The sequence below is a fragment of the Canis lupus genome, chromosome 13 (assembly GCF_048164855.1).
Source record: "Canis lupus baileyi chromosome 13, mCanLup2.hap1, whole genome shotgun sequence".
Lineage (NCBI taxonomy): Eukaryota > Metazoa > Chordata > Mammalia > Carnivora > Canidae > Canis > Canis lupus.
In genome coordinates, this window is record NC_132850.1 from 60,776,094 (window position 1) to 60,790,125 (window position 14,032).

General features: G+C 35.3%; 1 protein-coding gene across 1 annotated transcript in view; it reads right to left on the reverse strand.

Moving 5' to 3' along the window:
• Nucleotides 1-14,032, reverse strand: part of NAF1 (nuclear assembly factor 1 ribonucleoprotein) — a 40,918-nt gene that overhangs the window by 13,059 nt on the left and 13,827 nt on the right. The window contains exons 3-4 of the mRNA XM_072773811.1: nt 6,862-6,955; nt 3,511-3,593 (exon numbers count right to left, since the gene is read on the reverse strand). Of these exons, the coding sequence (XP_072629912.1) occupies nt 3,511-3,593; nt 6,862-6,955 (177 nt within the window). The remainder of the gene's footprint in view (nt 1-3,510; nt 3,594-6,861; nt 6,956-14,032) is intronic.

Sequence of the window (14,032 nt, forward strand, 5' to 3'; positions counted from 1 at the left end):
AGAGTTAAATAAACTCTAAAGAGCAACCTCAAAGTAGGGCTCAGGCCAGCCCCTTTCATCTCCTAGTTTCCTCAAACCCTGCATCCCAGCTCACTCTTCAGGCCTGCCTCTGAGGATCCTGCAAGTTCCAAACTACCTGACAACAGATAAACGGAAAGGAAGGAGTGGCTGAGGACAGCAGTGTGAGAAACAAAACTTAGGATTATAATGTCTCTAAGATATTTACTTTAAGGTAGGCGAGAAGCTTTCCTTACACTTTAAATAAAAGTATATATTCCATAGAAATTATCATGAATACTTAATCCAACTTATGTTTTATACTTACCATACCACTACCATGTCATACAGATGTAGCATAAGGACTGTTAGGAAAAAAAACCTGACAAGAAGAGCAGTAAATTCATTCCCCCAAATTCTCATGCCACAGCATAGTCCAGGCTTAGATGTTCCGTAAGCTGCATGGCACAACTTGTAGTGGCTGGGGGCCTGCCACAGTCAGAGGGCTACACCTGCACAAAGCACTCCGAGAGAGAGAAGCTGCACACTCCCCTCGCCACACACACGTTACATATTTCTTGCTTAGCCTAAGAGGGATCAGGTAATCCTCATTTCTACAGGTAAAAGGAAACAGATCAAACAGGCCCAGGGATAATGCTGGAAAACTGCAAATGGAGAGCCGAGATCTGCATACTGCTGCTCTGAGAACAGCCTTCTAAGAATGCCACCTGCCAAAGGCCTTAGCTGGTTCCAGCTGGGCCAGCTTCTGGCTAAGGTACCAAAAGGGAAAAGGGGGAAATGAGCCCCCACAGCCATCCAGAATTCTCTCTTATCAATCGCTTTACACTAATCACTGTGTTACTACTACTTCATAAGTTGCTGAGGGAGGAAAAATAAACACTGTATCAAAATAATACAGAGACTTTCATAAATTCAGCACATACTACCAATCAAGATTGTAATATATTCTTTTAAAAAAATCAGTAAAAATTCCTTCCCAACTCTAACAAATAATGAAAAGTAAAGGCAAAACAAATAAGTAATTCATCTTGTACAGGGATAATAAATTGCACAGGTTGGTCAATTTTTAATCCCCTGATAAAGACCTAAATATTAAAAATAAAACTTCATTCATCATTTACCAAGAGTAACTAATCATTCCTAGGATTAAAGGGCAAAGGGTAGAACACAAATCCAAGGACACCTCCCTTAGATCAGTGGGGAAGGGGGAGGAAGGTGGAAGGAAAATGCATCAGGCAGACAGACTAGGTGGGAAACTCCATTTTATTCCCTTTTAAGATTTTATGATTTTTGAGTAAATGCGGAAAATTCCACTTGCTTAAGCATCAATGAATTAAGACATACAGAATATTTATCACTGTGTCTCTTTATGTTCAAGAGTAGAGGGAAAAGAAAAGGATGTGCAAAGGTTTGACATTGAAGATAAAACTAATTTAGTATACAGATAAGATCTAAAACAGATTCAATTTCATTTTCTGGTCACTGGTTCAACTAATAATCCCAACTCTACCCACCCCAGCCTATACCATTATTTTGGGGGAATCACATCAAGGCATTTAGATTTATAAGCAAACATTTTTTAAAGGCTTGTCACTTCTTGAATATACAAAGCTCTCTATGTAAAATGGAGAAATTGATTTAATTTTTTCTCTAGACTTATGTCACATAACTAAAGTTAGAGGCATAAATGTTACATTTTTATCTGACTAGTTTCAATGTCAAATGACAAAAGAGCTGAATATTAACATTAGCCACAATTATAGAACTAAAAATTCAAATGTATCTGATCAAGATATAAGAAATGTGAATTCAGAGGTTTTTAATTAGCAAAGTGTTAGGTACTTTGAAATTAAAATCGTCTAAGCTAGCTACTTAAAGAAAAAGGCAACTGTCATGAAAATCATAAATAAAAGGAATCATGGAAATAATCAGTTTCAACTCATCCAGAAAATCAAGAAAGAAGTTTCCATTCCCTCTTTTCCCTTCTCTTCTTCTACTACTTCCTGGAGGACAGTGAGAAATGCTTGGTCTTTGTACCACAGCAGAATACTGGTTTCTCCTAAAGAAGTACACATACCGATGGGCATGGAGAGCTACTCAAGGCAGTCACTGACTCGTTTACTATTCCTTTTCTCTCTCCACCTTCTCTGAGGTTAAGCCCCCAGTGAATCTCTAACCACTTAACACAGGCACCAGCAGAACCGATACTTGAAACAAAAGGACTGAGCCCTGGTATTTGAAAGGGAAAAAAGTACAGCATCATCCTTTAGGCATTAAAGTCTTTTTTTCCTCTCACCAACTTTCTCAAGAATTGCCAAGATGTATCAGCTCTGGGCTCCAACTAATTCTGTCACTGATTGCTTTGCAATCCTAAATCACTCATTTCTCTTTAATTAGCTTGTTGATCTAAAAAAAACAAAAAAAAAACAAAAAAAAAAACAAAACCAAACATACGTAGGTAGTACAAGGTAGGCAGGACCCTGATAAAAACCTGATCTCTTTCTAATATGTGTGAATGGGACAGTAGGAAATAGCAGATAAAACGGAAAATATATAAATGACCCAATAATATAATTAAAAAGATATGTTTTTTTCTGATCAGGTGTAAATTAATTGTATCTCCTAGAACAAAAAGGAAGCCAACTGTTGGTAGATTATCTGGGAAAAAACTAAACCCCAAAAGGGACTTCCCCAAAGATAACAGCTGGTTTCTTGTTTTCTTATTTTTATTTGTTTTCAACACAGTACACATTTACTTAGCATTTATAATTTACAAAGCACTGTACTTTCTAGAGTGGAGAATGCTGAGGTGAATAAACTACCCGTCTACCCAAAAAAAGGAACACTTGGTTAGTATTTATATTCTTGATCTTAGAGATTTTACATTCTCTGCTGACTCTCAGCATTGCCTATTTACTGGGTAAAATGTATAGTCTCCCATATTAAAGATGGACATGCAGAGTGTTCCATTTGAAAAATGTTATAAGGGATTTGACTTTATGGCAAGTGCTAAAGTACACAGACTCATAATTCCCTAGAATGTGCTTACAGAGACACTGTAGCTATTGCTGAAATCTTTTTCCCCTGTTTCTTCTTTCCACTCTTAATATTCTACCTGAGGAAGCCAAAGTTTAAAAAGTTTTAAGAGCCACCACTCAAAGGGACTCACAAACCAAAAGAGTTAAGAACTCTTACAGTAAGAACTCTTACTGTAGAAAGTTTCCTGCACTCAACTTTGGGTACCTGGAGGTATTCAATATGCAGACCCACCACCTCACAGAGTACCTGACAAACAGGAAAAAATGGCATGAAGTATTGAAAAAAATCAAGAATAAAATAAAACTCAAAAAATAAAAATAAAAAAATAAAACTCAGAGCTCTATACTGCTCATCTACTAAAATTAACAAATTCTTTTTAAGACAGATAAAGTCAGAAAAACCAATCAACAAAGAAACAGAAATAATTGTAAGATTTGAATTTTTTTTACAAACCTTTCCTGCTGCCTGCCGATCACTTTTAAAAATTACAGTCTCCTCATTAACTGGAGGTAAGTTAGTCATAGATTCAATTATTACTGAAAAATGAAACAAAGGAGATTATTTCAAGATTTAATCACAAGATAATGTAAAATTTAAGTGAGAATTTAATTTAGCCTTTAACTTCAACAAAATGAAATTTAAGGTGAGCTAATATACCTCATAACTACTCTTAAAAGAACAGTCTATTATCAAGTGGCACACGGAAATAGATTCTACATATTTTAATTTAAAACAAAAAGCTACAATTCTAAGAAAAAAAAAACTAAAGTAAAAATTCTCACAGAAAATTGGTATCATCCACTAAGAAGTCAATAAAACAAGTTATGTACATTTTCCCAAGCAATTTTTACTCAAAGTATAATCACATTTAGTCACAAAACTCCTGTTTTAGGAAAAATTAGTCTTCTTTCTCACTCTAGAAATTCTTTCTACAAAGCACTGAGTACTCACTGATCAATGAAAAAGCTAAAGACTTCCCAAAAGCATCTTCCTCTGAACAGATGCAGAATAATGGAACTCACAGTAATTTTTATCATTCTCCTTCTCAAAAAGCAAAAGCATTATCCCACTAGTCTATCATAATCTCCAATTCCTGTAAGTGCCACAAATGTTAAACAACCAAGCTACCAGAGCAAAGAGAAAAAAAGCAAACAATAGGCTCTTAGAAAATTAGAGCAACATGTAAGCATACTTTGCCACATTATACAGATAATGGCATGTCCACTTGAGAAATGAAATACGTTCAGGTTATTAAAATTCATTTACAAAATTCCAACTGTATTCAATTATTTATAACAGTGCTTCTAAGTTCTAAACATATATGGAGTAAAAGAGCACAGATCAACAGTTTTTGCATTAGGTCTGTTTCTTGAATAGATGATGAGTAAGGACTGATGGTGACAGTGAGCACTCACAGCATTTTCAATCATTTCTCCACCTTAATCCCCTCCCCAAGAATCAAATTACATGAAAATAAAAGATCACCTAATCCAATACCCTCATTTCATAGAAAGATAAAACAAAAAAACAGGATTTAAGGGTTTAATATTATCACATGGCCAATTTCAGACGAAGGCATCCCCAGAACCTAGAGTAACCTGGATCCCTAGTTCCAATCCTCTTCCTTTAACAACATGACTTCTGACCGTGTTTCCTTCTAGGTGGCAGTTGCAGGTAGTTGGGTACAAATAAACCTAAAGTTTGTACCGTACGCTGATAAAAATCTCCAAGGCTATCAATAGCCAAAATATGTACCAGTATAAGATCCTTAATTTCCTGAAATCTCTCTACTTCTACCCAGGTGGATAAGATCTAAATAGCCTCTTGCATTTTCCAAAGTAAATAAAGGGAGAGAAAGAAAAACAAGCCAGCATTGTAGAATAACTGCAGAGTACAAAGCCAAATCCTGTCTTTTTCTCCTTAGGCTCTTATCTGAATTCACATATTTTTTGCTTCATGTACTAAAACTTATTATATTTTCTCTTTTGTAATTTGCTCCAAATCACGTTCAATATTTTCCGCTCTCAAAACAGGGTAGCATGTGCTGATTTTGAGTCAATCTTTATTCCCAACAGCTTGAGAATTTTGTTAGTCTATTAGGGCATGCTAGTGAAACCAGTATCTTTAAAAAGCATTATTCCTTGCACATCATATATTTCATATTTTTTTCTTGAGAAACATTACAACCTTTTTCTATATGCATCAAGTCTAATAAATGCTCAACTCACTATGTAATCAAGTTATTACTTATTTGACTTACTTATGCATATTATTAAATGCCATAAGATAACTCAAAAACCAGTAAATGTAATGACTCAAGAATTAGTTTTAATAATCATGATTTTTATTAAAAGAAAGTTTCACTTTAATCAAAATTTTGATTAATGAATTGCAGAAGTACAAAATTACGTAATTACAAACCTTTTAAAATATTGGAATGGACAATGTTAGAAAAAGGTCATAAGTCAATTTCTGGACTACCACTGACCCATTATACAACTGAGCATAAGGGCAAATGAGTTAGGCTTTTCTGGGTCCCTTAAGTCCTGTAAACTAAGGGGGCTGGTGGACAATCTAGGTCTTTTATCCAGTTCAAATATCCTTTGACTTTGTCAACTCTGAGTTCTACTTTCAGATGGATCTTGGTATGAGAGCTAATGGTAACTACATTAACTTCAAGGGCTTTAGTATACTTACCTCACATCCTGCGGCTAAAAGAAATCTATAATATCTAGTTCTTTTCTAACCAATAGCTTTATATTTCATGACATTAAATGACAGAACTTTCTAATTTACATGTTTCTAAAATAAAAATCAAGGACAGTAGGTAGAACAATGTCCCCCTTGCCCAAAACACCCAAAACTCTAAACCCTGAACGTATAAATATGTTATCTTACATTAAAAGGGGGGGGGGGCATTTTGCAGATATGATTAAGAATAAGGACCTTGAGATGGGGAGATTATCCCAGATTACAACCCTCCTAAGGAGTCCTTAAAAGTAAATAATCTTTCCAGGCTTTGGTCAGGGAGAGATGTGATGAAGGGAGAAGGGTGGGAGAAGGTATATTACTGACTTTGAAGATGCAAGAAGGGGGCCATGAGCCAAGGAATACAGGCAGCCTCTAAAGCAGAAAAGGACAATGTTCTCATTCATTTGGGGAATATAAATAATAGTGAAAGGGAAAATAAGGGAAGGGGGAAGAAATGTGTGGGAAATATCAGAAAGGGAGACAGAACGTAAAGACTGCTAACTCTGGGAAACGAACTAGGGGTGGTAGAAGGGGAGGAGGGCGGGGGGTGGGAGTGAATGGGTGACGGGCACTGGGTGTTATTCTGTATGTTAGTACATTGAACACCAATTAAAAAAAAAAAAAAAAAAAAAAATAAAGCAGAAAAGGAGAAAATGAGTTCCTTTCTAGAGCCTTTAGAAAGGAACTCAGCCCTGATGGACCCCTTGATTTTAGCCCAGTGGGACCCACATCAGACTTCTGGCCTACAGAACTATAACACCATAAATTTGTGTTGTTTAAAGCCACTAAGTTTGAAGAAACTTAACAGCAATAAAAAACAAATACTCCAAATAAAAGAAAATTCTGGAGAAATGTCAGTAAAAGCAGACTTTATATTTTTTAAAGACAATGCATTTGTGAGTTACATATATAAAACGGAATTTATTCAAACTTAATTACTATAAAATGAAGTATTATTACATATGTCACAGAAAATGCACTTGTCATAAGCCTTTGATTTGATGAGTACAAACTTGGATATAAAGAATTTTATTTGTAAAATTATTTACATACCTAATTGCTCAATAATACTTGAAACCATCCCAAAAGGCTTTAATTCAATATCTTCAGGCAGAATAATAGTGAGTTCTTCAACAGAAGGTAGTTCCTATAATATAAAAAAGCATTAATTTTCCTCCAGCTTCAACGACTAAAAAAAATGGGACATCATTTCCATTTAAAGCACTATAAACATTCCTGAAGATGGGGTCTCTTAAGCACTTATTCCATCTCTGATGTTATCGTTTTTAGTGTCTGACAGTATTTCTTCCACCTCCAGTATCTCCCCACATGAGTGACGCAACAGCATCTATACCTTAATCCAGCTAGACTAAGAACATGGACAAAATACCTACATTTTTTCAATCATACTTGAGTGAGACAAAAAACAAAACAAAACAAGCTATTATTGTTAAGGAATCCAATGTTAAAAAAAAAAAAAAAGGACATTTCACATAGTGATTCCCAGAGAAATAATTCTACTGACCACTACAATTTCTCCACAGAAGAAGAGTTCTCTCTCTTAGCTGTCTTAATTTGGTTACTTTGACAGAGATTAAGTAGTTGAAAACAGCAACAGCAATCTTTCCTGGGACTGTTTGAAAAAGAGTGTCTGGCCTCTTCAGGAAAAAAATCTAGAATTCTTGGGAAACAGAACACAGGCTCCCTCGAAAAGCTGTGAAATGTTGCCTAGTATCTTCTTTCTCTATGTAAAAAACTAAATATCTTTACATTTAAAAATTCTTTTCTGACCCAGCTACTATAGTAATCTCAGTTGCTATAGAAACTAGATGCTGAAGTAGAGATGAAGTTGAAGAGAAGTCTAAGAATAAAACTGACCTTAGGCTTTAAGCGAAATAAACAGAATTTTCTATTTTTGACCTTTGCCAAAAGACCACAACTAACTTTTAGAAGGCTTGAAAGTGTAAAGATCCTATTACTGGCATGTTCGGAGTTGGTTTGGAAGGAAAAGGTAACTTGAAGAAATGCTGAAAAATATGGGAAAACCCTAAACAGTACAGTGTATTACAGAGGACTATATCATGGGTAATCATTTTCCTCTTCAAGGATTCAACGTTTTTAACAAATCAAATAACCAGAGTTAAAGTATAATTCGCTTCTGGGAGATGCTATTTTCTGATTGAGAATTACTCATGAACAACCACACTGAAGGTCTCAACAAACTCCATTCAGAAGACTTAACTTCTACATGGTTAGTCTGAATGGTGCTGGAGGAAATGATTGTGTTTTATGCGTCAGAATTTTTTCTGAGTACTTTTAGGGAGAGGACAACCACCTGTCATTTTTGCATATTAAATATGGATAGTCTTTTCTTGGCAAGACCATGGTTTGAAATTGGTCCATGTGTGTATTAAAATAGAGAAGGGAGTACAGTTGTTAGAACTGGGAAAGAACATGTGACATGGAATAGCCTTGTTAAGAAGTTTTCAGCTAAAGAAATCCCACACCCAGTTGAAAACGAGAATGGAGAACTACGATGCTGGGAGATAGCAGACGTGGAGAGCAAATCACACTGACTTCTGCTTCTAGGGGTGGCACCCCTAATAAGTAGAGAATGGCATTTTCTAATGCCGAAGTATAGTGATGAAATCTGAAATCTGCCCCACTGACTAAGCAAATTACAGTTAAATCTAGAACAAAAACTTTCCCTACTTCTGGACTGCAATAAAGCCCACTAAAATAAAGTCAGGATCATGTAGGTAGAACAAAGGATAAGGAAATCTTCAAAGAGGAAGTGCTGTTAGATATTTTCGGAAAACCTCTGAACGGAGGAGGAGGGTAGGTATGTCATTAATGCTTAGAACACAAAATAATGTTATTTTCAAATAAATAAATGCTATTTGGCCACAGAATTAAAAGTTCTTGTTTTGTATTTTCTATTAAGAGGAATAAAGGCCATGCAATATATTATGATTTCATACAGATTATAACTCTGATACTGTTGATTTCTTCTAACTTTAAAATATAAAATACATGCTCCTGTTTTTTAAAAAAGGAAAAAATTAGTAGTACAGAGGGACTCAGAGTAAAAAGCAAAAATTCCCTATTTTACTACTTTCAACCTTCCAATTCCTCTCCATAGAGCTCTGTTAACAGTACCTTTCAAATACATTTACCATGCAGATATAAACTTTATTTCTAATTGTAAAATGTTTTACTTATATCCACATTATACTGCAAGCTATCTTTTCTATATTTTGTACATCTTTCTACACCAAAACATAAACATTTAATTTTTTTTTAGATTTTTTAAAAATGTATTTATTAGAGACGAGAGAGAGAGAGAGAGAGAGAGAGAGGCAGAGACACAGGCAGAGGGAGAAGCAGGCTCCCTGCAGGAGCCTGATGTGGGACTCCATGTGGGACTCCATGTGGGACTCAATCCCAGGTCTCCAGGATCGGGCCCTGGGCTGAAGGCGGCGCTAAACCGCTGAGTCACCGGGGCTGCCCAAACATCTGATTTTTTAGACATTCTTACAGTGTATCTCTGTAGACTATAACTTAACACATCACCTGATAAAACATCTGCCTCTTTTTAACTTTTATCATTACACACAATGATACAGTGAACTATCCCTTACATGCATCTTCAAGTCACTCCTGTGATAAATCCCCATAAGTCGAAATGCTAGACCCAAAGGTACAAATGCCTTTATAGTTTTGACAGATACTGCCAACTTTCTTTTCAAAAAGGTTGTCAATTAACAATTCCACAAACAATGAGAGATTTTCTCACACTCTTGCCATCACTGAGACGCAAACTTTCAATCTCTGCTAGGGTGACAGGTTGACAATATAAAACAGCATCTTGCTTTTATTTTAATTTCTTCATTAATCAGAAAGACTGAAAAAAAAAAAAAAAAGAAAGACTGTGCATTCTTGCATGTTTCCTGGCTTTCTAATTGTGTTTATGAATTGTTTGTATATTTTACACATTTTTCTTTCAGAAGGTTCTTTTTTTATTAACTTATAAGAGAACTTTGGGTTAAAGAACATTTGCCCTTCACCAAATATGAAAACATCCACTCCCTTTTCTCCCAGAATGGTTTTTAGCATTTAAGTTGCTTAATGAACTTTAGCATTTTAATTTTTATATAGTCAAATACATCTATATCTATATATCTATATATATTGGCTTTTGAGACTTATGTCACAGAGAGACTTTCCCTATACCAAAATCATTTTTAAATTCACTATTTTCATTGCTTCTCCAATTTCAATTTTAATATTTGTATATTTGGTCCATTTGTAATTTTATCCTTGTAAAAAGGCAAGGCACAGATTGGCTTTATCTTTACCCATATTACTAGCCAATTATTACCATATATTATAGAATAATCCATCTTTTTCCCTACTAATATGAAAAATAAATGTTAATACATACTAAATGTATTCATATATTTGGGTTTTTTACTGAAATCTCCATTCAGTTCTACTAATCTATTTCAGTGTCAGTAATAAACTATTTCAACAACTGTACCTTTCATTGTATGCTTTAATATTTGGGAATAAGGCTAGGTCCTCTATCCATTCCATCCATATTTTTCCCCTTGGAATTCTTCTAACTATTCTCATGCTTATTTCACTAAGCAAACTTTAGAACCATTTTGTCATATCATATAGTATTGATTAAAATCACATTTAATTAGATTGTCTCAAGTCCTAAATAGTCCATAGGTTTATCTGAACCCATCTTATACCTTATTTGCTATTGTATATTTATTTAATAGCTTTTATTGCCATTATAAATGTATCCTTTATAGAGTATCATTTGAACATAAGAAAGCATCATGCTGAAATTTTTGTCTAATGACTTTCTTGTGTATTTCCAAAAAAAGTAAGTCCTCCTCCTCATTTTCAATTATTACATCATATTTTTCATTTTTCAAATATTGATTGGTATGTCCAGAATATCAGGCATCAAGAAAGTGTAATGATAGTGGACATGATGTATGACTATTTATTAGGAATGTTTCAAATGTTGAGCATAACAATGCATCTTGACTGAAATTTCTTTTTAAAAATGTGAACAGGGATCCCTGGGTGGCGCAGCGGTTTGGCGCCTGCCTTTGGCCCAGGGCGCGATCCTGGAGACCCGGGATCGAATCCCACGTCGGGCTCCCGGTGCATGGAGCCTGCTTCTCCCTCTGCCTATGTCTCTGCCTCTCTCTCTCCCTGTGTGACTATCATAAATAAATAAAAAAAATTATAAAAATGTGAACAAAAAGTGACCATCTATTCCTACTGTGTTCTTATTTGTGTGTTTTTAAAACCAGACTGCTGAACTTTAATTCCTTTTCATCATCTTTTGAGATCATTATAAAACAAAATTTACTCTAAGTTGAGAAGAGCAGGTCAGCTCCAGGGTCTGATGAAATCTCGATGTTCTCTAAGGATGTCTATGAGACACATCTAGCAATGAGGAAGACAGGTGAAGATATACAAAGAATATTTGTTGTGAGGCAGGGATCCACTCCTGTGGCCAAAGGCAGAGTCTGCCAGGATTCCTTACTTCCTGTTATCCTGTTTCTTACCCATGTATTAACAGGATGAAATTGCCTACAAATGGGAAGGATCTGTCTCATATAGAACCAAACTTAGAGAAAAAAAAAACAGAGAAATACTGTTATCTGTGATCACCACCATACCTTTCATTCCAATTCAGTGATCCCACTATCTTATGACATAGGAATGTATATACAATTAGATTCCTAATATTACTAAAAAAAGACCAATGAAGGCATTAAATTGCCTCTTGATAGTTAACAGACCTACCTGAAAAAGTGATGTGCATGAAATCTCTATCCCAAATACTCTGCAGAACATAAAAGGTATATAAAGAACTAAATATTACACATAAAACCTATAATAAATGAAATCAGCCTAGTACAACTCCAGACCAAAGGCCTATTACCGAGTTTACCTTTGAAAGTCCAGTCAAGCCAAGCAATATAGTTGCTTTGAAAATGGCAGATATTTGGGGAATTGGATCAAAGAGTATGTGTATTTGTTCCTTTTAAACAAGCATGCTTTCCATAAAGATTTTTGTCAGGCTTCAAGAGGCAGAACTTTAGAAGGTTCGAAAGGAAAGTTCCTGGGACTAACGTGTCCGAATGGGCAGTACATGATCTTGTCTTGATATCTGTATGTCAAATGTTACTTTCTCGGCCCTAACCATGGAATCTGAAATACTGTACCTCCACCATGCCTAGTTACTCTTTATTAAATTATCCTGTTAATTTTCTTTTTTGTAAACACATTACTGTCTAACACCCTATGTGTTGTCTTGCTTAAAGCCATTTCAAGGTAATAAATCCAACAATAAGCAGAACTTGGCCAGCCTTGTTCATTGCTGTAACACCCAAGACAATGACCAGCATACAGTAGGTGCTTAGCATAAACTTACTAAATGAAATGACTTAGATCTCATCAGTCTAAGTTAAACAAAACTCTCAAAAGAAATCAGTCTTTTTCAATCAGAGCAAAATCAGATAATGAAAACATAATTCCCAGAATTCAACAGAATCCCCAAGGAATGAAAATTAAAAAGGCAGGTTTCTAAGGAAGCTTCACTGTCCAGAACTGATCCATAGATACCTCGGTTTGTAGCAGCAAACAGTATTACAATCATTAGATTAAAATCTGGCTCCCTGTTAACATAGCAGCTGTTCAGCAGCTGTTCCCAGTAAGATAATGAATAAATCTGCTCAGTTGCATAATATCCTTTTAAGAAATAAAAATCCATCACTTTACTTTTCCATGAGTAGGGGAAGAATGTGTTTGTATCACAGAAAAGAGGAAAAACACACAAATTCCAATAAAGAAAAAAAAAAAAAAAAAACAGTAGCCAGAACACACATTGGACAGACACTACCACTCTTGATAGGACACACAGGATATGAAGAATTAAAAGTAAAAGGCATAGTGATAAAACTAAAAAACCAGGGACGCCTGGGTGGCTCAGTGGCTGAGCGTCTGTCTTCAGCTCAAGGCGTGATCCCGGGGTCCCCAAGTCCCCAATCGGGCTCCCTTTAGGGAGCCTGCTTCTGCCTCTGCCTATGTCTCTGCCTCTCTCCCTGCGTCTCTCATGAATAAGTAAGTAAAATCTTAAAAAAAAAAAAAAAAAAAAAAAACTAAAAAAACAAAGGTAGAGGTGATGAGGGAAACTTGGGATAGAAAGACCTTCTCCACCATTTAAGTAAAAGCTAGGTATACTGAAAATAAAAGAAGGCTGTTTACTTCAGGTAAGAAGATTAAAGTATGAGCCTGGATTACCCTACAACCCTCATGGAAAGATGGATAAGTGGGTAAGAAAGGCTCTTGTTATTCTGCTTATACCAGACACTAACTACATTTGGTTATTTAAATTTAATTAAAATTAAATAAAATTTAAAACTCAATATTTGGTTGGACTAGCCACATTTCAAATGCGCAACTGTTAAAGTATTAACACAGCATGGACATAGAACATCTCCACCACTGCAGGAAGCTCTACTGAACAGCACTGCTTTACATTGTCATACACCCAAAAAGCCCACCATTACAAAACATACACCTAGGGATTAATAGCACCACTCTATTTTTGGCCATTAATACAGATACAACTTTAGGCCACATTTTAACAACATACAACATATTGCTATGTAGTCTTAATGATAACCTGAATACTTTGCCTGGGAAATGAAGATCTGTGATAAATCTCTATTTTTACCACTGTCATTTCCCTAAATTAAAAAAAAACTAAAACCTGTCTTAAGTGTACAATATCTACAACTAGAGATAAATATCCATGCTATCACTTAAATAAAGTTAATATTATGTATAAGGACTCAAAACAAATGTTATTTGTAAGAACAAAAAATAGGCAAGGAAACAAAGAAAAAGACTTCATTCACATTATTAGCAAAAGAAAAAGCCACATGGAAATTAAAATCCCGGGCAGCCCTAGTGGCTCAGCGGTTTAGCGCCGCCTTCAGCCCAGGGTGTGATCCTGGAGACCCGGGATCAAGTCCTGCATCAGGCTCCTTGCATGGAGCCTGCTTCTCCCTCTGCCTGTGTCTCTGCCTCTTCTCTCTGTGTGTCTCTCATGAATAAATAAATATAATATTAAAAAAAAAGGAAATTAAAATCCCCAGATACATAGTGCCATTTGGTAAATGAACTA